Genomic DNA, 25142 nt, shown 5'->3' with positions numbered 1-25142 from the left:
GCAACATCCTCTGTTGTTTCAGCGCACCCTATTAAGTTCAACAGGGCTTACTCCCAAGTAAGTGCGCCGAGGGCTGCAGACTTATGGCACAATTTTATATTTTATATCTACTCAGAAGGAAGTTGGAGGTTTCCTGGGGGCTGCGAGAAAAGAGTACAGCAGAAGTTAAGCTATGGAAACAAGAACCCCCACCTGGTTCCTTTGCACACATGCCAGGGAGGGAAGAAGACACTCCCTCAGTTCAAACCATGTGTCTGCCATGTAAAGGAGCCCTTCCTAATCCCACAAAGAAGCCGAAAGCAGGAAGCTCCAGAAAGGATGTGGATTTTTGCGGGGGGGTTGCTTAATGTAGAAACACCCAGGTTCTCTCTCTACTTGAGATCAGAATGTGAGATGCAATGGAGAGATCAGGGTTGCTATGGTGCAAGCTGCCTTGCAAAAGAAGCTTATTACAGGAAATCAAGACTTATTTCACCACTTGATTACTGATTGACTTGCACTCTTTAAATCTCCATTGTTTCAGTTGGAAATAAGTATGTTCTTAAACCTTTCCCTTTGAAATTAAGGGGACTTAAACATGCTTAACTGTGGCCCATTTAATACCATCAGAAGAATCAACTAGTAAATTTTTTCCTGAACTGCACTACTTCAGGCTGCAGTAGGCCTGATGCACCAGGGGGCAAAGTCAAGCAGCTGCCAAGACCAAGGCCACCACGTCTGTACCACTGCCCTCTCTTCCCACCTGGCTGCTGCAATGCAGCTTCCAGCTTCTCAGTTCACAATGCCACTGCTGCCTCCTCTCCCTCCCTGCTGTGCACCAGTTCACCAGAAGTGGACTTTGAATAGGATAGGATGGAGGGGAAGGCAGAGGAGAGAGAGTAGCTGGGCCACTCTTCACCCATAGCAGCGGGAGGCATGGACATGGGTGAGCGGGGGGCAGGGGCATTGTACAATGATTGTCTATACAACCCTGGAGCCTTTCATGTTTGAATGCTTTCCTATAATTAAAAACTCCTTGAAGTAGAAAAACAGATAATCAGAGAGAAGGCTAGAATAAAGGTTATTCCATGACATGTTAGCTTTCTATAAGCTGGGCAGGGGGCATTTCCACCAGAGGGAGCAACAGGAAATTTATCCCTTCCCCTGCAGCTTGCAGTATGTACAGCCTGGTGCGGGGAGAGGTAACACTTAATTCTACCAATAGTATAAACTGATCCTTAGGCTGGATCATGCTTGGAGGTTGAATCAGAGCCTTATTTGTGGCTCTCATGGTTCAGAAAATGAAGGCATGGAAACCAAGAACTATAAGATGGAAAGCACTTGTTATGGCTGTAGTTTTATTTTTAAAAAATAATCTTTTGGAAATTAAAGTTAAACCCAGTTGGAAGTAAACATAGCCAAAGTTTTGTCCAATGCAGAAGATTAGCAGAGCTGCAGTTTGCTTGCCAAAGAGTCATTTAAATCAGCGCTGCATCACTCAAGAATATGCCATAGGCAACAATTCAGCCCTGACTAGGGATGATAAAAGTATATGATTTCATAGTTCTTTGCAATTGTTTTCTTTTTCTGTTCCCTTTGATCATACAGATTGATGTTTTGCATTCAGCGTTTTGCTTTTGGATTGGGCGCCAATTGTTATGATTAATTGTTAATTATTGTCCTCTGTTCAGCATGTTTGTAGCCAAATCCTGAGTTATTGCCCCCATAATTATTGGAAGGACAGATACTGAAGCTGAAGCGCAAATATTTTGGCCACCTAATGCGAAGAGAAAACTCCCTGGAAAAGACCCTGATGCTGGGAAAGATTGAAGGCAAAAGGAGAAGGGGATGGCAGAGGATGAGATGGCTAGATAGCATCACCGATGCAATGAATATGAACTTGAGCACACTCTGGGAAAGAGTGGAGGACAGGAAGGCCTGGCGTGCTATGGTCTGTGGGGTCACGAAACGTCGGTCACGACTTAACAACTGAACAACAACAAATTATTATTTTTAAAAAACGTGCTTGTGCATCAGACCCAGTGCCAGTGGTCAGCAAGGTTGGGCAGCTGCTGACCACTCACCAGAAAAACTTGTCCAGTCTGTAGGGTGAGGTGAGACACTGATGATGGCAGCTGTAGGGTTGGGGAGCCTGGTAGCAGCAGTGGTAGGATGGAGGGCCTGTGAGGGCAGCAGCACCACCGAGGACACACATTGCCACACCATGCCAGAGTGTCCACTGAAGTCTACCAGCCCTGTAGTATACTATTTATGCAGTGCACAGATATCACAGGGCATAGTCTGAAGGCACATGAGGCAGCCACCTTGCTGAAACTAAGCAGGTCTGCGTCTGGTCAGTGCTTGGAGGGGAGACTACCTGGGAACTACATAGCCACCTTGAGTTCCACAATGGAAGAAAGGTGGGATATGAATGAATGAATGAATGAATGAATGAATGAAATAAGACACAATACCACAGTAGCAGACACACTGCAAGTTTTGGCTAAAATTACTGCCAAGTGGGTGAAAAGAACTTGGATTCATAAACATGATTATAAATACTTTACCTTATATTTATTTATGATTTACCTTATATTTCTGCAAATGTAGCCAAGGCAATATAGAACAATTCAAATAAAAATAATAACACATAATAAAAGTAATAAAACATATTAAAACATTAAATCCACTATCAAAGTTGGCCATACTGAAAAACAATGTGCTTGGCAAAGGCTAAAAATGTTTGAGTATTTTGGCATGAATTTTGGGTTCAGTTTTGGAGTCATGCTGTTGATATTCGTGAGGGGATAGTCCGTTTTCAATCATCCAAGCCCAAATTCTGCCGCCAGACCTGTAATTCATGGGACTCCTCCAACACTGCATTTTTGTGGCTTTGCTGACTGTATATCAAGATATTATTGCTTTTCAAAACCTTAGTGATGTGATACATATTTTCAGTGTTATTGTCCTTCACTGGTGTCTTGTCAAATACCTTTTATAGGTTTTGTTATCTTTTAAAACATTTTTCAACTCGCCTGGAAGAGAGAAATTCTTGTTGTTGTTGTTGGAAATGGAATGTCTCACCCTTTATCATTTAATATTTCCGAATTGTCTTCAGTAGTGTGTTTCTTAGAGCAGAAGTGGGCAATCTGTGGCCTTCCAGATATCACTGGACTCCAATTCCCATCAGCCCCAGCCAGCATGACCAGTGCTCAGCGATGATGGGAGTTGCAGCTGATGCAAAAAAGGAGATAAGGATCTGCACACAGCTGGTAGCCACCATACTTCCCCACACATCAGAGTGTTCACATCTTCTTATCTCCTAGATCAGTGGTCTCCAAAGTGGGGTGCATACACCCCAGGGGGTACACAAGATGATCCATTGGGGTGGACGAGCTGCCTGATAGTTGAGCAGCCTCCTGCTGCCCCAATGAGCTGCCATTGTGTGCAGTGATGGCGGCGGTGGCAGAGGCAGCAGGATGGGACGGGAGCCGCGAGGGAAGCTCCATGGCATTTCTCTCTCGACTCCAGTCCTCTCTCGCCTCTGTCGCAGCCACTGGGAACAACTGTGCCAGTCTCCACCAGGCACGGCAGAGGAAGGCGCAGTCGCTTGCTCGGCCATGGCTCCAGAGCAGCTCCTATCCTGCCAAAGGAGAGCAAATTTGCCTCAAACTTGCTGACCTTTTCTGTGATGACAAGTGGCTGTCAGAAGTATGCTTACCTAGGAGTTACTTCTGAAAAAATAAACACCCCTAATCTGTCCCTTCAAGGTAAAGCTGATGTTTTAACAATGAGTGAGAAAGTAACTGCTTTTCGAAAGAAACTCGTACAATGGAGAAGACATTTTGAAAATGGATTGTTGGAAACGTTTCCATCGATATGTGATTTTGTTGCCTAAAACAGTGTGTTTCACCGTAAAAACTCTCATATCTGCACGCTTTAAAAACTCAGAAACAGAATTTTCTAACCTGTTTAAAAATCTTCCAAATGAGTTCCAGTGGGTTTCGAACCCATTAGTTGAAAATATAAAATGCAACACCTTCCGATTAGTTTGCAAGAACAACTGATTGACATCAGGGAAGATGGAAGTTTACTAGCTGAATTTCAACAGAAACTTTTGCATAATTGCTGATTTAGTAAATGCAGCCAACAATGCGCTTCTTCCATTTGGATCTACGTATCTTTGTGAGGTGTCTTTTTCAGCTATGGCAGCCACTAAGTATCAAAATAAACTGAACTTGGAACCAGACCTTTGAATCGCTGTACTGTAACAAAGTGTTAAACCAAGATTTTCAAAAATAATGAAGCATCTTCAATCACATTGCTCTCACTAAAAATATTATTAATAATAATTTTTGTTGTTGTTCAGTCGTGTCCGACCCTTCGTGACCCCATGGACCATAGCACGCCAGGCCTTCCTGTCCTGCGCTCTCTCCCGGAGTGTGCTCAAGTCCATATTCATTGCATCGGTGATGCTATCTAGCCATCTCATCCTCTGCCATCCCCTTCTCCTTTTGCCTTCAATCTTTCCCAGCATCAGGGTCTTTTCCAGGGAGTTTTCTCTTCGCATTAGGTGACCATAGTATTTGAGCTTCAGTATCTGTCCTTCCAAGGAGCACTCAGGGTTGATTTCCTTTAGGATTGACTGATTTGACCTCCTTGCAGTCCAAGGGACTCGTAAGAGTCTTCTCCAGCACCACAGTTTGAAAGCATCGATTCTTCGGCGCTCAGCATTCCTTATAGTCCAGCTCTCACAGCCATACGTTGCTACTGGGGAAAACCAGTATTTCATTATACGTTTGATTATACGAATCTTTGTTGGCAAGGTGATGTCTCTGCTTCTTATTATGCTGTCTAGGTTTGCCATAGCTTTCCTCCCAAGGAACAAGCGTCTTTTAATTTCATGGCTACAGTCACCGTCTGCGGTGATCTTGGAGCCCAAGAAAATAAAATCTGTCACTGCTTCCATTTCTTCCCCTTCTATATGCCAGGAAGTGATGGGGCCAGATGCCATGATCTTAGTTTTTTTAATGTTGAGTTTCAAACCAGCTTTTGCACTCTCCACTTTCACCTTCAACAAGAGGCTCTTTAGATCCGCTTCGCTTTCTGCCATTAGGGTGGTATCGTCTGCATATCAGAGGTTGTTGATAATTCTCCCAGCAATCTCAATTCCGACCTGTGATTCATCCAACCCGGCGTTTCTCATGATATACTCTGCATATAAATTAAATAAGCAGGGTGACGATATACAGCCTTGTCGTACTCCTTTCCCAATTTTGAACCAATCGGTTGTTCCATGTCTGGTTCTTACTGTTGCTTCTTGACCCTCGTACAGGTTTCTCAGGAGACAGTTAAGGTGATCTGGTACTCCCATTTCTTTAAGAATTTGCCACATTTTGTTGTGATCCACACAATCAAAGGTTTTAGCATAGGCAATGAAGGAGAAATAGACATTTTCTGGAATTCTGTTGCTTTCTCCATGATCCAGCGAATGTTGGCGATTTGATCTCTAGTTTCTCTGCCTCTTCGAAACCCCGCTTGTACTTCCCGTAGTTCTTGGTTCGCATACTGCTGAAGCCTAGCTTGTAGGATTTTGAGCATCACCTTGCTGGCATGTGAAATGAGTGCAATTGTACGGTAGTTTGAACACTCTTTGGCATTGCCCTTCTTTGGAATTGGGATGTAAACTGACCTTTTCCACTCTTGTGGCCATTGTTGAGTGTTCCAAATGTGTTGGCATATTGAGTGCAGCACTTTAACAGCATCATCTTTTAGGATCTTAAATAGCTCAGCTGGAATACTGTCATCTCCACTAGCTTTGTTGTTAGTAATGCTTCCTAAGGCCCACTTGACTTCACTCTCTAGTATGTCCGGCTCAAGTTCAGTGACTGCACTATCATGTCTATCAGGGACATTAAGATCTTTCCTGTATAGTTCTTCTGTGTATTCTTCCCACCTCTTCTTAAGCTCATCTGCTTCTGTTAGGTCCCTGCCTTCTTTGTCCTTTATCATGCCCGTATTTGCATAAAACGTTCCCTTGATACCTCTGATTTTCCTGAAGAGATCTCTAGTCTTTCCCATTCTATTGTTTTCTTTGATTTCTTTGCATTGTTCATTTAAGAAGGCCTTCTTGTGTCTCCTTGCTATTCTCTGGAAATGTGCATTCAGTTGGATATATCTTCCCCTTTCTCCCTTGCTTTTTGTTTCCCTTCTTTCCTCAGCTACTTGTAAAGCCTCATCAGACAGCCACTTTGCTTTCTTGTATTTCTTTTTCTTTGGGATGGATTTCGTTGCTGCCTCCTGAACAATGTTACGGGCCTCCATCCATAGTTCCTCAGGCACTCTGTCTATCAGGTCTAATCCCTTAAATCTATTCCTCACCTGCACTGTATATTCATCAGGGATATGATTTAGGTCATACCTGAATGGTTTAGTGGTTTTCCCTACGTTCTTCAGTTTAAGCCTTGCTGAAATTTTCTTGTTGAAATTTTGCAACAAGAAGCTCATGATCTGAGCCAGTCAGTTCCAGGTCTTTTACTGACTGTATAGAGCTTCTCCATTTTTGGCTGCAAAGGACATAATCAATCCAATTTCGATATTGACCATCTTGTGATGTCGATGTGTAGAGTTGCCTCTTGTGCTGTTGGAAAAGAGTGTTTGCTATGATCAGCGTGTTCTCTTGGCAAAACTCTATTAGCCTTTGTCCTGCTTCATTTTGTACACCAAGGCCATGCTTGCCTGTTATCCCGGTGATTTCTCGACTTCCTCCTTTAGCATTCCAATCCCCTATGATGAAGAGGACATCTTTTTCTGGTGTTAGTTCTAGAAGGTGTTGTAGGTCTTCATAGAACCAATCAACCTCAGCTTCTTCGGCCTCAGTGGTTGGGGCATAGACTTGAATTACTGTGATGTTGAATGGTTTGCCTTGGATTCGTACTGAGATCATTCTATCATTTTTGAGATTGTACCCCAGTACTGCTTTTCCCACCCTTTTGTTGACTATGAGTGCTACTCCATTTCTTCTAAGGGATTCTTGCCCACAGTAGTAGATATGATGGTCACCTGAATTAAATTCACCCATGATTGTCCATTTTAGTTTGCTGATTCCCAAGATGTCGATGTTCAGTCTTGCCATCTCATGTTTGACCACCTCCAGCTTACCTTGATTGATTGATCTGACATTTCAGGTTCCTAAACGATATTGTTCTTTACAGCATCGGACTTTCTTTTCACCACCAGACACATCCACAGCTGAGTGTCCTTTCGGCTTTGGCCCAGCCGCTTCACTCTTTCTGGCGCTACTTGGAAATTCCCTCTGCTCTTCCCCAGTAGTATATTGGACACCTTCCGACCTGAGGGGCTCATCTTCCGGCGTCATATCTTTTAGCCTTGTGATACGTTCCATGGGGTTTTCTTGGCAAGAATACTGGAGTGGGTTGCCATTTCCTTCTCTAGTGGACCACATTTTGTCAGAACTCTCCACCATGACCTGTCCGTCTTGAGTGGCCCTGCACGGCATAGCTTATGGCTTCACTGAGTTAAGCAAGCCCCTTCACCACAACAAGGCAGTGACCCATGAAAGGCAAAAAGGTTTTTTATACTGTTAATAAATACATTATTTTTAAAATATTGTTAATTTCATCTGTATTTTAACCTTTTTCAATTTCTATCTTTGTTATGCTTTATAACGTGCATAATATATTAGTACAGTAGTACATGTATATCATAAATAAATAGATATGCATATATTAGGGTGGTGCTCAATTTTTTTTTACTGAGAGGGGTGCACATTCAAAGAAGTTTGGAGACCATTTTCCTAGATAAGTAGAGTGGTTCTCTTTTTCCCCCAAGCAGATACTCATCTTGACCTTCAGCAGTCAATTGGGAACACAGGAAGCTGCATAGACTGACCTGGTTTGCACAATCATTTATTTACACCACTGTGATTTACCACATGTGTCAGGCATCCATGGGCACCCGTTCTGTAATGAAAGCCCGTCTCGTAGGTTGTCATGTCATCTGAACCAGGCGAGGGTGTGTTATTGACATGGTTAACAAACTACCCAGGTTCTGGGTGGTTTGTTAACCACATCAACAACCTCCCTTCACCTGGCTCAGATGTCACAACAACCTATGAGTTGGGTTATGGAACAGGGGTTGGGTTATGGAACAGAGGCTTATAGGCACCTGGCATGTGCCACAAACCATTTAAGCCACTGTGACAGAAAATGATTATGTGAATGCGTTCATTGAGTTGTTGTTGTTGTTGTTAATAATAATAATAATAACAACAGCAGCAGCAGCAGCAGCATTTCTATACCACCCCATAGCCAAAGCTCCCTGTGTGGTTTACAAACATTACAATACAATATACAAAGTTTAAAAGCCGTTTACATAAAAGCATATGGACAATATATACAAACAACAGATAACTAAAAACAACTTTGAACTAAAAACAGTTTAACAAAAAAATCCAATAATAAAAACAACACAGCTTAAACTCTGTATACATGAGTCACAAGGAGCAAGAATTCTAAAAAGGGAAGGCTTGCTGGAATGATAAAGTCTTTAATTCCTGCTTAAAGACCTTCAAAGAGGTCAGCAGGCGCATTTCAACTGGCAGGTGATTCCACAACTGATGGGCAGCAAAAGAGAAGGTTCTCTTGCGTGTGGCTGCCAATTAGACCAATGGCCCTTCTAGCTCAGCATTGTCGACACTGACTGGTCACTAGCTCTCCAAGGTTTCAGGCAGGATTCTTTCCTACCCCTTCCTGGAGATGTTGGGGATCGAACCGGGGATCTTCTGCATGCAAAGCGTGTGCTCTACCACTGAGCTACAGTAGGGATGGCAGAGAATTCCGCCACGGATCTCGGTGAGGCTGAATGCCAGTGCATTCGGCCCCCCGAACTCCATGTTGGAATGGCCTGCCCCCCCCGCCCCCCCGCGGATCCCCCCCCAGGACGAGACTTACCTGGGGCGGATCTACCAGGCGGTGGCGGCTCCGGCGGCGGTTCAGCGGTGGCGGCGGCCGGTCTTCCAACTGGCTGCCGCCGCCGCCATTTCCAGTGTTAAAAAAAAAAAGACGTGATAGGCTACATAAATCTTTACGTAGCCTATCACTTCTGACTTTAAAAAAAATGCACATATGCAAATGGCAGCAGCTACAGCCGCCATTTGCGTTCCTTATTTTGGCCCGTCTTATTCTACGTAAATATTTACATAGACTAAGATGGCGAAAATAAGGGGGAACGCAAATAGCGTCCACTACGCTATTTGCGTTCCCCTTATTTTCGCCGTCTTAGTCTACTTAAATATTTACGTAGACTAAGACGGGCCAAAATAAGGAACGCAAATGGCGGCGGCTGTAGCCGCCGCCATTTGCTTACGCGCGTTTTTGTTTTTGTTTTAAGTCAGATGTGATAGGCTACGTAAAGATTTACGTAGCCTATCACGGCTGACTACAGGGACTCAAACGGCGGCAGCTATGGCTGCCGCCATTTGCATCCCTGTTAGCCAGCGGCCGGATGTCCGGCTGCTGGCGGAGCCAGCCGGTGGCTCTGCGGAATTTCCACAGAGCGGAGCTGGCTGGCCAGGATTCCGGGGGGAGGGACGGAGCGCCTCCCCCCCCAGCGGAACCCGGCGGAGACAGGTAAGGGCAATTTCGTACATCCCTAAGCTACAGTCCCTATACAAGCTATATTTTCTCTTTATCCCAAACTATGTTTCAAATGGTAAAGGATATTCTTTATGCATAATAACTTTCACATTACATCTTTTTCTTTGAACCCAGATCTCCTAGCTGTGCCTCCGGACCTCACGTCTGCTGCAGCCATGTATAGGGGCCCCGTCTATGCCTTGCATGATGTGTCTGATAAAATCCCAATGACCAACTCTCCAATTCTTGATCCACTGCCCAACTTGAAGATCAAGGTGTACAACAATTCCGGTTCAGTCACTCCACAGGATGATTTGTCCGACTTTTCATCCAAACTCTCCCCGCAGATCACTCAATCCTTGCTGGATAATGAAGCGTTAAACATTAAAAACCAGAGTCTTGCGCGGCAAACAGACCCATCATGCACCGCTTTTGGCACTTTCAACTCTCTTGGAGGTCATCTGATTGTACCTAATTCAGGTAAATGTCTACAAGTAGTAGTTGTTTTTAAAAAAGCACACACAGGACTTTATTGGTGTTACTGAAAATGTGGCTTAAAGTAAAGTCCTCTATTTTTCTCCTCCGCAAAGAAAAGAATTTAGGTCACTCTTGAAAATCTATATCTTCTATGTTTAGACCAAAGAGTGGCTTTTCTCCCATTCGGGTTTACTCAGCTATTACACATATTCTTTCCCCAAAGCCCTGGCCTTCTTTAGCAGAAAATTGCAAAGCTCTGAGTCATTGCCTTCAGAAGCATTAGACCTCCCAACTTCCTTGTGTGAAGTGGGATTCAGAACCCTTGACCTTTTCTTTCATGTAGCACAAAAAAGAAGCTCAGGCAGAAAGCATTACTGTTGCCACTTGACATAAAAAGGACAAATTAATTGGAAAACAAATCAGTTGCTCCAAGTTTCAGTTGGGTTCAGGTAGCCGGGGGAGGGGGAGCAGGGAGGGAGAAAGGCAGATATTTAGAATGCCAGGGATTGTTTTTCCTGGCATAGATTCCAGTGCAAAGTATTGCTCTTTCTACAGTTAACCCCTCAAAATGGTTTGTTCATGTGTTTTTAAAATCATATGCAATTTTGGAAGGGTTCAAATAGGGAAGAATTAAAGAAATACTGATATTTTAAAGATTATAATGGTCCTTTTTTAGAAGTTCTAATGAATGTACATTGGAGGGGGTGTATCCTAGAGCAGGACTGGGGATGGGGAGCTTGCAACCCTCCAGATGCTGTTTGGACTGCAACTCCCATCAGCCCAAGTCAATATAGCCAATGATGAGTGGTGCTGGGACTTGTAGTCCAACAACATTTGGAGGACCCCACATTCCCTATGCCTGGTATAAAGAGAGCCCTCTGCTCATACAACTGTATGTGTGTGGACTCTCAAGACATGCTCACCAACATAGATCAAGAGGTGTTCAGCTGTCATGTCACCTCCCTCACCCACAGGTATCCATTGTAGCCACTTAGAGCATCAGAAAAGGGACATTGCTTATTGCAGCCTTCCCCAACCCACTCTGGCTGGGGATGATGGGACTTGTAGTCCAACACACTTGGAGGGCGCAAGGTTTGGGCAGGCTAGCCTACTGACATTTTGACTGGATCCTAAGGATGCAATCTTATGCATGTTTAGACAGAAAAAAAGTCCTACAGTTAAAATGCTAGGAGTTGTAGGACTTGGTCTAAACATGCATAGGACTGCACCCTTAATGACGTTTAACAGAAGGAAAGTTGCCTATCCTCTCCTCTCCCCTGCAGCTCCCTGTGTCCCCTGAAAAGCCTCTCTGGAGGATCAGGACCAGGGCAGGGGGCTCTAGATCCAGGTGAGGGGCTTTTAACTGTGTTTTTAATTTTGCACCTTTTAAATCCGCAGTTTTGATATTATTACATGTTGAGAATTTACCTTTATCCCCTTACGGTTGTGTTTTTAAAGTTGTGATCTGTGACATATTCCAAGCCCCTGGCCATACAAAGGACAGCAAATACCCCCACTCTCTACTCAACAATTTAATAGTCCAAAAGAAGCTAAATGTTGAAAGATGACCAGATAAACTGATGTCCTCAGGGGTGGAAAAGACTCCCGTTGTTTCATGGGACAATGTTCTGCTGGCTTTTAAAAAAGTTTAATTAAATAAGAATTGCCAAGGGAGATGATCCCATTACTACTGTTTGGAATAATAAATGCAATTGTTAGTTCCCCCCCTCATTTTTACAATGTAAGCAGCAGAGCAGCCATCTGCTAGTTCCTTAAATAAAACAAAAGGGAAGGGAAAAGAACACCCTCTTTTCCAATTCCTACAATACAGAAGAGAAGCATAGAAGGCAGCAGCAAGTCATAAACTTCCAGGTATAAGTGTCAGGATGGCTGTAAAACACGCTTCTTTGGTTTGGGTGGAATTTTGGCATGCAGAGCTGCTGCTTCTCAGCCTTCTTGCTGAAAAGGTCAACCTGCCTTTCTTTTTCTCTTTTTTTATCTGCTTCTCTCTTTCTCTCTCTTGTTGTTGCTCTTATTGTTCTGCAGGAGTAAGTTTGCTGATTCCTGCAGGGGCCATTCCCCAGGGGAGAGTCTATGAAATGTATGTGACAGTTCACCGAAAGGAGAACATGAGGTAAAAAGAGGCTTACAGTGCAGTTGCTTTAGCGCTAATTACAGGGAGGAGGCAAAGTGTGTTAATGCAACATTCTGATCAGCATTTATATATATTGACTCAAGGATGTAAAGCTGCTGAGGCCACGTAATGGTTTGCAAGCGGATCCAGAAGGGGAGCTGAAGAGGAAAAAAATCTAACCAGGGATCTCTCCCATGTGGTGTTTAAGTTTGGGATAAGGGCCCTAAATCTTGCAGCTGGCCACCTTTCAGCTTTTGTTTGCTTAGCAGTTGCTTAACTGATGTATGTAACTGATGTAAAAATAAGTGTGTGTGTTGGGGGGGGGCAGTAACAGCCACGAAGGTACAACATAGCAGGGCTCATGGTCGGGATGGTATGTATTTTATGCAATGACCCCACCTTTCAAACTCTGTGCTCAAGAGATTTATATTCTGCATGTCACTCAGTGGGTATAAGGTCTGAAAACACTTCACAACTTCATGAGAGCCAGTGTGGTATAGTGGTTAGAGTGCTGGACTGGAACTTAGGAGACCTGGGTTCTAATCCTCACTCAGCCATGAATCTTATTGGGTATCTTTGGGCCAGTCACTGACTATCAGCCTAACCTATCTCACAGGATTGTTGTGAGGACAAAAGGAGAGAAGGAGGATCATGTATGCCACTTCAGGTTTCTTGGAGGAAAAGTGGGATATACATGTAACAAATAAATAAAATAATTCACCACTAGCTGAAGATATTCTCTTGGCTGGGCTTTGCACCCCAATCCTGGTGACCAGAATTCAGTTCTTGGTCACTATGGCAACCATATTTGTGGACTCCTGGATGTCTCTCATTTTCCTCATGGGAAGAAACGCAATGTTGAGTTGCGGGGTGGGGAGGAAAATGGTCTGAAGAGAAACTGAAGTGGCCTCTGTGGTGCTCAGCTCACAATTACCATCTCCTACAGCTGCTTTTCTTTCTTTTTAAAATGATAAATACATACATACATAGCTAGCTAGCTAGCCAGCCCTTCCAGGGAAAATTGCATGTAGCTTTACATAATGTGTAGTTTGGCTGAAATACTTAAGGACCAATCTGCAGAACTGTGTGTGTTTAAATATCAAACTGCCCTAGTAATACAAGACAAGAAGTGGGAGCAATTTTGACAGCAGAAGGGACACAGAGATGAGTGCAGATCTCCACCCATGGCTTACCTCTCTGCAGCATCTGTCCAAGTGCTTTTTTCCTCAACTGGACTACCTTAGCTAGGAGAAAAACACTTGGGCAGAGGGGTTGTAAGAAAAGGTTGAGGGCAGGAGGAGGTTTCTCTAGTCCTCATCCATGCTTCCCTTTTGTTTTTTAACATCTGAGGCCTCGGTTTCATCGAGTCTGTTTCGAACTGCTGCTTTCGTATCTAGTTTGGTCTTTATGATAAAGGGGGAAAATATGTCCCAACAGATGATGCCCAGCAGGCTAGGTGATATCCTTCTGCTACAATAAATTATATTACCTCTACTGTTGTATTGAACCTCATGAATCTAACGTCAGCATATTGGCACTGCAAGTGAGCCCGGTTTCACTGGATTACGGTATAATTTAGTATTTGTCAAACAACAGTCAATGGGTATAAAAGCCTAGCACTTGGTAGACCCGTGCCTAAAATCCTGAGTTGAGGATGGTTGATCACAGTTGTACATTTCCCCAAAAGGAAAGCAGTAGAAGTAATCTCTAGCACAGTTATCAGTGGTGATGATTTGAGTACTAAATTGGGAAGAGGATTTTACAACGGAAATGTTATAGTGGGAAACAGGAGCCAAACTAAACAGTGCAATCCTACAAATGACTCCTTGACATAAGTCCCATTGTGGGCCAAAGCAAATATTACTTTAAAACCATATCTAGCAATGGCTTTTTAAATTTTTTACTTTAGAGTAGATGCAGGGGGCCTGATCCAGACTGGGAGCTTACAGTGGGGGGTAGGGGGCTTTAAAGATTCAGATTGGGAACTCTGTGCCTACTCCAGAGTAAAAATTAACTAAAGACATAGCTGCTGGACATAAATTTAATGTAACATCTGTTTTAGCTCTGAGGTAAACATGCATAGAATTATGCTGTGCATGTCAGCGGCAGGAGCAAATGGAGCCCTCTTTGAACAAAGCTAACGCACTGCAAACCTGCAGTCCCTTGAGCCTCACTTCAGAATATGACGGGACAACTGTTAATAGCTCAGACTAAAAGTAGAAATGTCCTATTTCTACTCAGAGCCATACACATCAGCTCCATGTTTTCCCACTTCCATGGTCTGAAACCTTTCTCGTCTCCTCTCATTGCCCTAGATTCATTCTCTTGGCTTTCTCAGCCCTTTGAATTTGACAGTGTTCACTCTGTTATCTAATAAGGACACTCTTTCTGCTGGATGAAAGTTGTGGGTGTCAAAAGCACTCTGAGGTCTCTCATTTGCTTCGTTCCTATTGGAAAGCCTGAGGGTTTCAGGGAAAGTGTTACTTTTAGCTTTCCACATGAGAATATTAAGGTACATATGAAATGCTAGTGTCGCTCCTAGTCACGTGATCTTGTCTCACTATTTTCCAAAAGATGTATTAGTAGCACAGACAGTTCTGTAAATTGAGCATGACTTAAGGACGCTCAGCTATCCCACTGTAATTATAGCCATTGTTCTGAAGAAGTATCTGAAATATGGGTATTGCTTTTATTTTAATACTTTCCAGCAAATTTACATTAACAAATCTTACTGTAATTATAATGCTTATGGATAATAACAGGCATACACATGTAAACACTGTCAGCTATAATATATGTCAATCACAATCCATATAAGATAAACTACATGATTAACATCAGTTGAAGTATATGCTTTGTTATTCCAATTTTTAATTTTAATACCAACAATTTTCATTTTAATAAATACATCTTTGTCTTCCGTCTTTAGTTCTTACATAATGGCCTAGCTCATAATGGGCCAACTGTTGTCGAGTTATTTGAGGGTTGTTTTCCCCTTCCACAAGCCATACCATCCAGGTTCAGATGACATAACAAGCCATGCCTGGACGGGTGATTAGGTAAATGGTGCCCGGCATGCACCACGGCTTAAATAAGCCACCATATTCATCCAGTGGAGGCTAGTGGCTCTGATGTCAGTGGGGTGGTAAATCTGCTCCGGGTTTCAGTCACAACCAGTCAAAACTCTGAAGGAGCTATCCAAGGTGCTTCACAAGGTGCTTTGCACCTTGGATAGCTCCTTTAGAGTTCTGACTGAAATGTGGAACAGATTCACTGCCCCACTGACATCAGACCCACCAGTTTCCACTGTGTTTACTTTTACCAAAATTAAAAGAGAGGGAAATAAAAATGGTGAATCTGGCATGGGGCAGTTCGCAGTAGAAGAAGGTAGTACAGACAAAAGTTTGATGGAGGATGCCCAAGACAATATTGTTCCTAATTTGTAAGAGACAGGACATTTTAATAAAATCAAACCACAGCAGGAAGACAACAGAGTTTTAAATTTGCAAAATCCTCACTTAACATGTCTGGAAGGGTTACCATCTGTTCTTGTGAGGTATTTCATCTTCCTTCTCTCACTCTATATTCTTCTGCCTTTTTTTCTTTAAGCATAGCTATTAAAACTGTACATCAGTTGAAAAGAAAGATTTCATTTCTGCAACCCAAACAGTAGGCACAATGACAGAGAGGACATAATTGCTTTAATGTAAACTGTGCTACACTCATCATTGTATATACTACAAGCTCAAAGTGATTAGCTAGTGTGGCTTCCCCCTAAGGAACATTGTAGTTTAGTGAGAAGACTAGATAGAAGATCAAAGGGAATTCTCTGAAATTTTATATGAACTACAGTTCCCAGGGTTCTGTGGGAGAAGTCATGACAATTAAACTACTTTAAACCACTTTGCTGTTTCAGATGATCTCTTAGTATAGTGATGCCCTTTTGGATGAGTAAGCAATTAAAAGCATTCATTGTAGACTTTTGGGTTGTGGGTGGACAGCTGTAGCTCACAGTCCCTTACCATGATCTTTGCCTGGAGGTGAGTGTCTTCCTTGGTTTTAGTAGATTTCACACACACACATACACACACACACCACTGAGGAGCCACAAGGAGGCCCTTTCTTCTATTTAGCCATTTCCACTGGTTTAGGCATCCTTGAATGCACCTCTAAGAAGTGAATATATTTCTGTTGTTCATGGAAGGGGCTTTCTGTTGTTCATGGAAGGGGCTTCTTAAAATGTCTCCTTCATTTTCCAAATATTGGGAGCCGTTATCAGTGGAAAAAAGCCATAAAGAATTGTAGAGGCATAAAATGGAAATGTATACAATTGTTGCAATATACTTCTAATACAGTGAAAATCTACTTTTCACATTTCCTTATATTGATGCTGCAGTTTTAACATAAGCACAGGATTTTTAGCCTGCAGGCAATGCTAGCCTAATTTTAGCGAAGATGTTTTAAGAAGGATTTTTCCCCACAGGAACTTTATTTTTTTCTCCAGCATTATACTAATCTTAAATCCCCTATTTCAACAGAATCAGATACCAGCAGGGCTGCAATATGCACCTGTCTCATTGTATTTTTACTGTGCTCATGGTCTACTAATGGACAACAATGTTCCAGAGGGGGAAAAATAAAAATAAAAAACCTTCCCATAATCCCTAGATTATAGATGATCTTTCCATTGAGTAGTTTTCCCCCTCCCCATCTTTTGGCTGTAAATTTATGCCCAAACATTTATGAAAATCACAGTGTGAAAATTGTAGTGTATCATGCACTATTACAGCTGGAAATACACATTCAGTTCATGGACCTGTATGTAGTACATACAAAAACTCTGCAAAATGTATGAATATAATATAATCTGGGCCATTCTACTCTGAAATATTGCCATATTGCTGCCCTCTCTGTCTCTGATGCACACACATGCACACACACTTCTCACACTCAAGGTTTTGTAAACACACACTATTTGCATATGTCTTTCACATACCTCTTTTACACACATAGCATTCACACGCAAGCCCTGTTCAGTCCCAACCTCGCTGTGTTAAACAGAGAACTATGAAGGGTCGCTCTACTTGCGTTTGCTTGAACGCAAGTAGAACTCTCCATGCAGCCAGAGACTCTGAGAAAGCAGGGTGCCCAATAGTGCATAAGAGTTCTACTCTCATTCAACTGAGCATGAGTAGAGACCTTTCTGCTCAACATGGCAAGGCTGGTGAGAGGGGATGTAGGGAGCAGGGTCAGAGGGTGCAGCTCTATCCCTTTAACCACTTAAAGCCCTCATGCATTCAGGTGACTGTCTGAACAGGGTCAAAGTCTAACAGCTGAACAACATTTTGATCGTGCTGGTTACTTCACTTCCTTCTCTACTGAACCTTTTCCCACCAACAGTTCACATCCCCTCTGTTCTTAGCCCTTGTGTGCAATTTTTTTAAAAAAAATCTGAACAGTCAGAATATTCACAAACATTCATAACACTACATCTTAGCCAGTAGCTAGGGAGATAACTGTCAGCTTGGCTTTACTTTTCCCCCCACAAGTGCAATAGGTAATGGCTCACAGAAAATCCAAATATCAAAAACGGACTTGCAATGGATCCTTTGTTCTTATAAACCGAGCAGGAACATCTAAAGCCTGGGGAATGGACATGTATCCCTGGAGCCTTCATAAGTTGCCACAAATCTTACATGCGTTATGTGTTAATTTTTTGCCAGCCACCTTGGATGCCTGTTGTCCAGCTAAAAGACAGGATATCATCATCGTCATTCATGGCAAAATGTAAATATTAAATAATGCCCGGAATAGGACTGTAATAGCTATAATCTGTCTTTCCCAATATTCCGTAATATACGCAACCAACTTACACCACCCATCATCAGCATGGGTTAATGATGTGTCAGAACAGAAACGGGAGACAGGACTAGCTTGGCTGTGTAGTTAGCACCATGCTTTGTTCCTGCATTTCTTTACTCTGTGGCACTATTGCCTCCTTAGGAGACTTGAGTAAAAACCACATCAAGGCATTTGATGTGTGGAAGTGCTGATTCGTATGTACATTAAAGTGGCACTAGCTCACAGTTGGACTTTTTCTACACTTACCAGAAAGATTGACTAGGCTACCATTGTTCCTTATCGTTGTGCACGGGTTTGGATATTAAATAATGCCAAATCTAGCTTTGACCACATTTCAGTGATAAATGACAATTGATTTTTAAAGAAAACGATCAGCAGCCTCCTGCGGCTTCTGTATAATACCCCTTGCTATCACCTGACAAATTTTAATTTCTCCCCCCCCACTCCCATAATCCTGTCAGGCCTCCTGTAGAAGACAGTCAAACCCTTTTGACACCTGTGGTAAGCTGTGGGCCTCCAGGGGCGCTGCTGACTCGGCCTGTGATTCTAACAATGCACCATTGTGCAGAACCGAACACTGAGGACTGGAAGATCCAGCTGAAGACCCAAACAACCCAGGGACAATGGGAGGTAAGACTGAAGGCTTTCATCATAGCTTGCCTAGTAGGGTAGCCGTAGAGATACCTTTTCAGGACAAGTGTATATGTTGTTACCATTTTTGGTCAATTATCCAGCTATTTGAAATAATGTAGGTAGAATATTATGCTCAGGATGGAAGCCTCTTCAGGCCCTTGGGGAAAGGTTCAATCGTAACTCACACCAAATAACAAAAGAATGAATTCACACCAAGCATGCCATTGATTGATTCGATTTGATTTGTACCCTGCCTTTCTACCAGGAAATATGGCACTCAAGACAGCTTGCAGTGATGAATAAAACTTAAAACAATAATAAAAGAAATGCACTAAAACACAAAACACAATAACAATAAAAATGACCTTAGATAAGTGAATATTTGTATATTTGATACATAATACATAAAACCTAACAATGCAAATGGATTTCAACTCAATAAGCCTACTTAAAAATGCTCTAAAAAGTATATCAGAAGTTACTAGAGATTGGCAGTGCGACCTGTAGACCTGGTTCACACATAACGATAACCCATTGGTTTAAAAACCAATGGGCTGTTGTGCATGAGTAGGAGAGCAGCAGCGCGTCCACCTGTTCCGCTTTTACTCCACAACCCACAATCTGCTCCTTCTAGGCTCTTTCTGAGTGTGATGTCTGAACTCAGACCACTGAGTTGTTTACCTTCTAAACAACCCAGCGGTCTGAGTTTAAATATCACACTCAGCAACCTACAGACGGGATGATTGTGAGTTGCTGAGTAAAAGTGGAAGAGGCAGGTGCGCTGCAGTCAGCATGCCCACTCTCTCCCACTTGCGCATTGGTTTTTAAACAGATGGGTTGTCATTGCATGCAAATAGCCCTATAGAGAAGGACAATAGGATACATATTTAAGCTCTCTCCTGAGCATGGAAACACGTGAGGTTGACTGTTGATGAACTTATCTTCTGGTATAGAAAGCCAAGCTGTGAATGGGACTGGAAGAACTACTATATATAAGGAGATTATTCTGACGAGTGGAGATCTGTTGTTTCCATTTTATGACATGAATAGCTTTAGAAATAAGCAAACTGGAACACTTGTTTTTTGTTGATGATGGTGGCTAAGCTTTCTCAGTTTGCTTTATAATAGTAATATGTTGCTTTAGGCCAAAGATCTACTGTTCTACTGAGAATTCTGTACCTTTATTTCAGGTAGTCCATGTTTGACTCTTTTTCCTTTTTTCCCATTTTGGGGGCATACCCTTGGTGATTTTGTACTCATTTACTAGTAGGATCTCATCATATTTGCTTTCAGATTTGGCTCAGGCAGAATGTAGGTGTGAAAAAAGAGGGAAATCACAAGTTTTATTGAAATTCAGTTGAAGAATCTGGTTTTCTCTCTTGGCAAAATGTACTAGAAATAATAGTTTAGATTATGGCAGTTGTTACATTAACAGTGGTAACAGAATACAGCCCTACACACATCACCTTTGAAATCATCTCCAGGTTTTGGCATTTCATTGCTAGTTCTGGTTGGTATAGACTGCACAATTTGCAACATGGAATTATTACATTAATGACACCTTAATGACACTAAGCAATAGGTTCATGTAATAAGCTTATGCCATTAGTCACAAATCTGAAGTAGGATATTTCCATCTGTATATTTGGATATTTCCATCTGTAGATTGTTTCTTCTTGCAGGTGTATGAAAAAGGTGTATTATATTTCACTAACGAGAGGAGTTCTGTATCACATCTGCTTGCCACTCGTCCATTCTTTTTCTTTTGCAAATCTTACTGACTGCAGTGGCTATCTCAATTAGTTTGACAGAAAGGACACCTGTAACACCACTAGCAGAATTGCCACTTTTGTACTGATCTACACATAGCACCAGTTTGCCTCCAGACTAGTAACAACCTGTTGATAAAGTAATATCTGGCCTCTAATTTCTCTTTCGGGGGTGATAAACATTCCTTTGTGTGCCCCTTCTTTCTGAAGTATGGTGGGTAGTCATATGATGTAGTTCCTTTTTGGTGGTGACACCTTAGTCCAGGGAGATTTGCTTGGCACTCTCTCTACTGACTTTCAGGCAGCAGGTGAAAAACCATTTTTAAAAATTATTTCAGAAAGCTGTAAATTGAATAAGGCTAGGTCTTTAGCTGGAGTCTTTGTCTTTTATTTCATATTTACTTTTATTCTGTCTGTTGTGTCATTGTTTATTGCTTGTTTTATTTCATATTCATATTTTATTGTAAAATGATCAGAACACCTTGCTTTCAATCAGTACAGAAATTTAATAAAATCAATAAAATAAAATAAAATAAGATCTCAAGCTGTGTCTACAGGTCTCTGTGCTAGGAAAGCCTTCTGGCTTGAGATTTGGGGTGCTTCCAGAAGAGGCTTTTATCATGCCATCACCCTGCCTCAGTCATGGAATTTTATGGGGGATCCAGATGTTGTTGTCTTCCACTCGTAACCCTGTGTTTTCCCATCACTTCTTCCATCTTTTTCCTTGATATAAAAAAAATCTGTTAAGGAGGGAAAGATGAAATAGCTGCACAATATCTTCTGAGTTGTATTTAATATCATACTGCCCTTATACAGATGTGATCACACTTAGAATACTGTTCTGGTCAGTGCACCTAAAAAAGATACTATAGAGCTGGAAAAAGGGCAAAAAAAAGGCAACTAAAGTGATCAAGGCACTGGAGCAACTCCCCTATGAGGGAAGGTTACAACAACTGAGATAGTTTAGCCTGGAAAAATGTGAGTACAGGGAGACATGATAGAGATGTACAAAATTATGCATGGTGTGGAGAATGTGGATAGGGAGACATTTTTTCTCCCTTTCGCATAATACTGGAACCCAGGGTCATCCCATGAAGCGTATTCGTGGGAGATTCAGTATTTCTTCACACAGCTCTTATTCAAACTGTGGAATCCACTACCACAAGACATAATGATGGCCACCAATTTGGATGCCTTTAAAAGGAGGTTGGACAAATTCCTGGAGAAGGCTATCAATGGCTACTAGTCCTGATGGCTATATGCCACCTCTAGTGTCAGAGCAGTATACCTGTGTATACCAATTGCAGGGGAACATGGGCGGGACGGTGCTGTTGCACTCATGTCCTGCTTGTGGGTTTCCCGTGGAGATCTGGTTGTCCACTGTGTGAACAGAATCCTAGACCAGATGGACCCTTGGTCTGATCCAGCATGGCTCTTCTTATGTTCATATGTTCTTAGTATTGCTAGGAGGCCTCTGGGCAGCATACAATGCTGCTACTATGCTAGCAGGAATGTCTGCTAGCATAACAGAAAGCTTGTGCTAGCTAGTGGAACCAGAAAGCAGCCAACACTGCAGCTTCTGGAATGGGACAAATCAGCAGAGCTCGAAACTTGTCCCATTCCAGAAGTGGTTGTTTCAGTTAGTTTCCTGGATTGTACTAGCAAAGGCTAGTTTCCCATTGTGCTAGCAGATGTTCCTGCTAATGCAGGGATGAGCAGCTTGTGGTCTTCCAGATGTTTTGGCCTACATTCCCATGATCTCTCACCATTGGCTATGCTAGGTAGGTCTGATGGAAGTTGTAGGCCAAACCATCTGGAGGGCCACAAGTTGCCCACCCCTGTACTAGCACAGCTTGTGCTAGCTGATGGATTGCCAGCACTGGATACTCTCATCTGGATGCATGTCTGAAAGACCTGCTGCCACTATGAGTAGCCAGCCAGCACTAGTCTAGATGGGCCAGTACTCTGTTTCAGTATAAGGCAGCTTTATATGTTCATATGCTCATGACCATGCAGATGTTAAACTGGTTTCTGGCATTATGCATGTACTGTGCAAATGTCTACCAAATGTCTAGTTCTTGCACAGTAAGCCTCATCTTCTGTATGCTCATGCTCTTTCCTGCTCTCCCACTCTCTTTGGAACAGATCTTCGATGTCTCTGTTTCCCTTCATTGAACAGATGTTTGCATTGCTGGAGGCAAGTCAGGCTTATGAGTGCTAGTACAAATATTTCATGGCTTGGCCAGCAGGGGTTGGTGGAATCAGCACTGCATATAACACCTTTCTTCCTACCCCCTACGAAGGATGGTGTCACCTTTGCAAATGTGCAACTTCACCCTGCCCTCAACTAAGAATCTTGACTCTGTTCCCAAGCTAGCAATTCACTGAATCCAGCAATTCATTTATATCATCAGCATTGCCAGCTTCCATATTTAGATGGAGGCAGCAGCAAATAAAGTCATCAGAGCTTTGTGTTTCAAAGATGACATTTACAATAAGGAACTGTACATTGCTCAGTTTTCGCTTATTGTGTTATCAAACATGCAAGACACCTTTTGTATCCATGCAGTGTCGCACAGAAAAAATAGCAGTTAGTAACAGTTTGTTACTATGCATATGAAATTAGGCTCATGATGCCACAAGGCATTGGATTTATATTTGATTCACCACCTAAAGAATACAGGGATTCTATAGCTAAACCCTACACCTCTCACATCTAGGTGCCATATTCTGTGATACATATGGAAGCAGCCATACAGAAACACCTCTTTTTTGTGATCCAGTACTTCTGGTTTGCATATGGAGCCATGAGCAGGGTAATGGTGCATGTGCAAATATCAATTTCCTCCACAGAAGTTAAATGCTGATTCCACCAACCAACCCCTCCTGGCCAAGCCATGAAACATTTGTGCTGGCATTCATAAGAATGACTTGCCTCCAAATCTATAAGTGTGGATTTGGGAGATGCAGCTGATCCTCACTTACATTCTTCCTTATAAATTTGTGAACAGAGTAGTGAGATTGCAAGATGCTTTAATGGAAAGATATTCTTGCACTTTTCCTTTTAAGCTTTCTCTGAGGTGCCAATAGGCAGTATCCAACTGTGCCATTCCATTAGCGCAAATGATGTTGTGCTAGCAGAAACTAGGTTCTGAACTATGCGCAAGAGAAGACTCCAGCTAAAGTTATGGCTCCACAAGCACAATTGTGCAAGAGGTTGTGCGTTATGCTTGTGCAACACATTGCACATAAGTCTTGTGCAATCCATTGTGCAACCTGTTCTGAAACTGCTTGCACAATGGAAAGATTTAGCAGAGCTCTGCTAGCAGTATTTGAGATGATACTACCCATGATATATGATTGAACTGGGTTTTCTTTTTTTTATTTATGCTTTTAAAATCAGCATCAAAAGCAAAGGTCCTGAAAGATATAGTCCTGGCTTATCTGAACACTAGTCCTTTAATCTCAGCTTGGTTCCCTTGCACAACACCCTACTTTTTGAAATCCCACCAATGCATCTTAATTGGGCAGGCAGTGCTTGGGTCCCAGGGGTGGCCTGGATGGATCCTGTCATTGGTCAGGCCATTGTTAAATTTCCCCCTTCTAGGATGTGGTAGCAGTTGGAGAAGAAAACTTCACCACCCCATGCTACATCCAATTGGATCCAGAGGCCTGCCATGTCCTGACAGAAACTCTCAGCACCTATGCCTTGGTTGGACAATCTGTCACCAAAGCGGCAGCAAAGCGTCTCAAGCTGGCCATCTTTGGACCACTGATCTGTTCATCCTTGGAATACAACATCCGTGTCTACTGTCTGGATGACACCCAAGATGCCCTTAAGGTAATGAAACTAATTTCTGTTCTTCTTTTTGTGTGTGTAATTTCAGTCTTGTAATTACCATATATTAGCCTCTTGATTACAAATATTATGCACTTTTTTGGACTTTGTGTTTGATTGGTAGGATGCTTGAAAAGACACTGTTTTATAATAAAGGGTGGAGAGAAATTGGAGCTAAAAACCCATGCCGCCTTTTCCATAATTATTTCACTTGTACAGTAGGCTGACTCTTCTCCAAGCCTGCTTGCTTGCTTTCGTTCGTTTACCTGTGTCGTAATCTGGATTCTGAGATTTTCGCATTATTAAAAGGCCATAAGGTGCAAAAGAACTTCATTGGTGGTTCATGTATTTTTAATGCTAAGTGCCAGCTCCCCAGAGATGCAAAACATATAAATGCCTCTTTGTAAATAGTTGATAATGATAAAAAGAAGCTCCGGGGTTGTTAATCAAGCGCCTGCTGCTATATTGCTTTGTTAGATGACTTTGTCTGCAGTTTTTGTGCTGAGAATTTGCAATGGAAATGAAGTGAGGCTGTTGCTTTCTGTATCTCTGTATGTGATCCTGTAACACATATTTGAATACACACATAGCTCACACCATAAGTACCATCATCATACACTGTATAAGGTTATGATGTGGTGACACTCACATTACTACTAACAATATATGTAATATTTATTGTAATAGTCTTATAAATATAGATCCAATAAGGAAAACCATATACACACATGATCAAATGCAAGACAGGTTTGCTGCATTCACAAGTACAGCTCCTTCTCTAGTTGCATCTATAG

General features: G+C 42.3%; 1 protein-coding gene across 1 annotated transcript in view; it reads left to right on the top strand.

Moving 5' to 3' along the window:
• The window catches only part of UNC5C (unc-5 netrin receptor C), a 457616-nt gene that overhangs the window by 404739 nt on the left and 27735 nt on the right, over window positions 1–25142 (top strand). The window contains exons 10-13 of the mRNA XM_084855645.1: window positions 9771–10115; window positions 12159–12246; window positions 18570–18738; window positions 24118–24351. Of these exons, the coding sequence (XP_084711771.1) occupies window positions 9771–10115; window positions 12159–12246; window positions 18570–18738; window positions 24118–24351 (836 nt within the window). The remainder of the gene's footprint in view (window positions 1–9770; window positions 10116–12158; window positions 12247–18569; window positions 18739–24117; window positions 24352–25142) is intronic.

Source organism: Heloderma suspectum, chromosome 5 (assembly GCF_057233095.1).
Source record: "Heloderma suspectum isolate Gila_16-S chromosome 5, 16-S_ref, whole genome shotgun sequence".
NCBI lineage: Eukaryota > Metazoa > Chordata > Lepidosauria > Squamata > Helodermatidae > Heloderma > Heloderma suspectum.
Note: the sequence above shows the minus strand (reverse complement) of the source record. Positions and strands in the feature narration are given on the sequence as shown.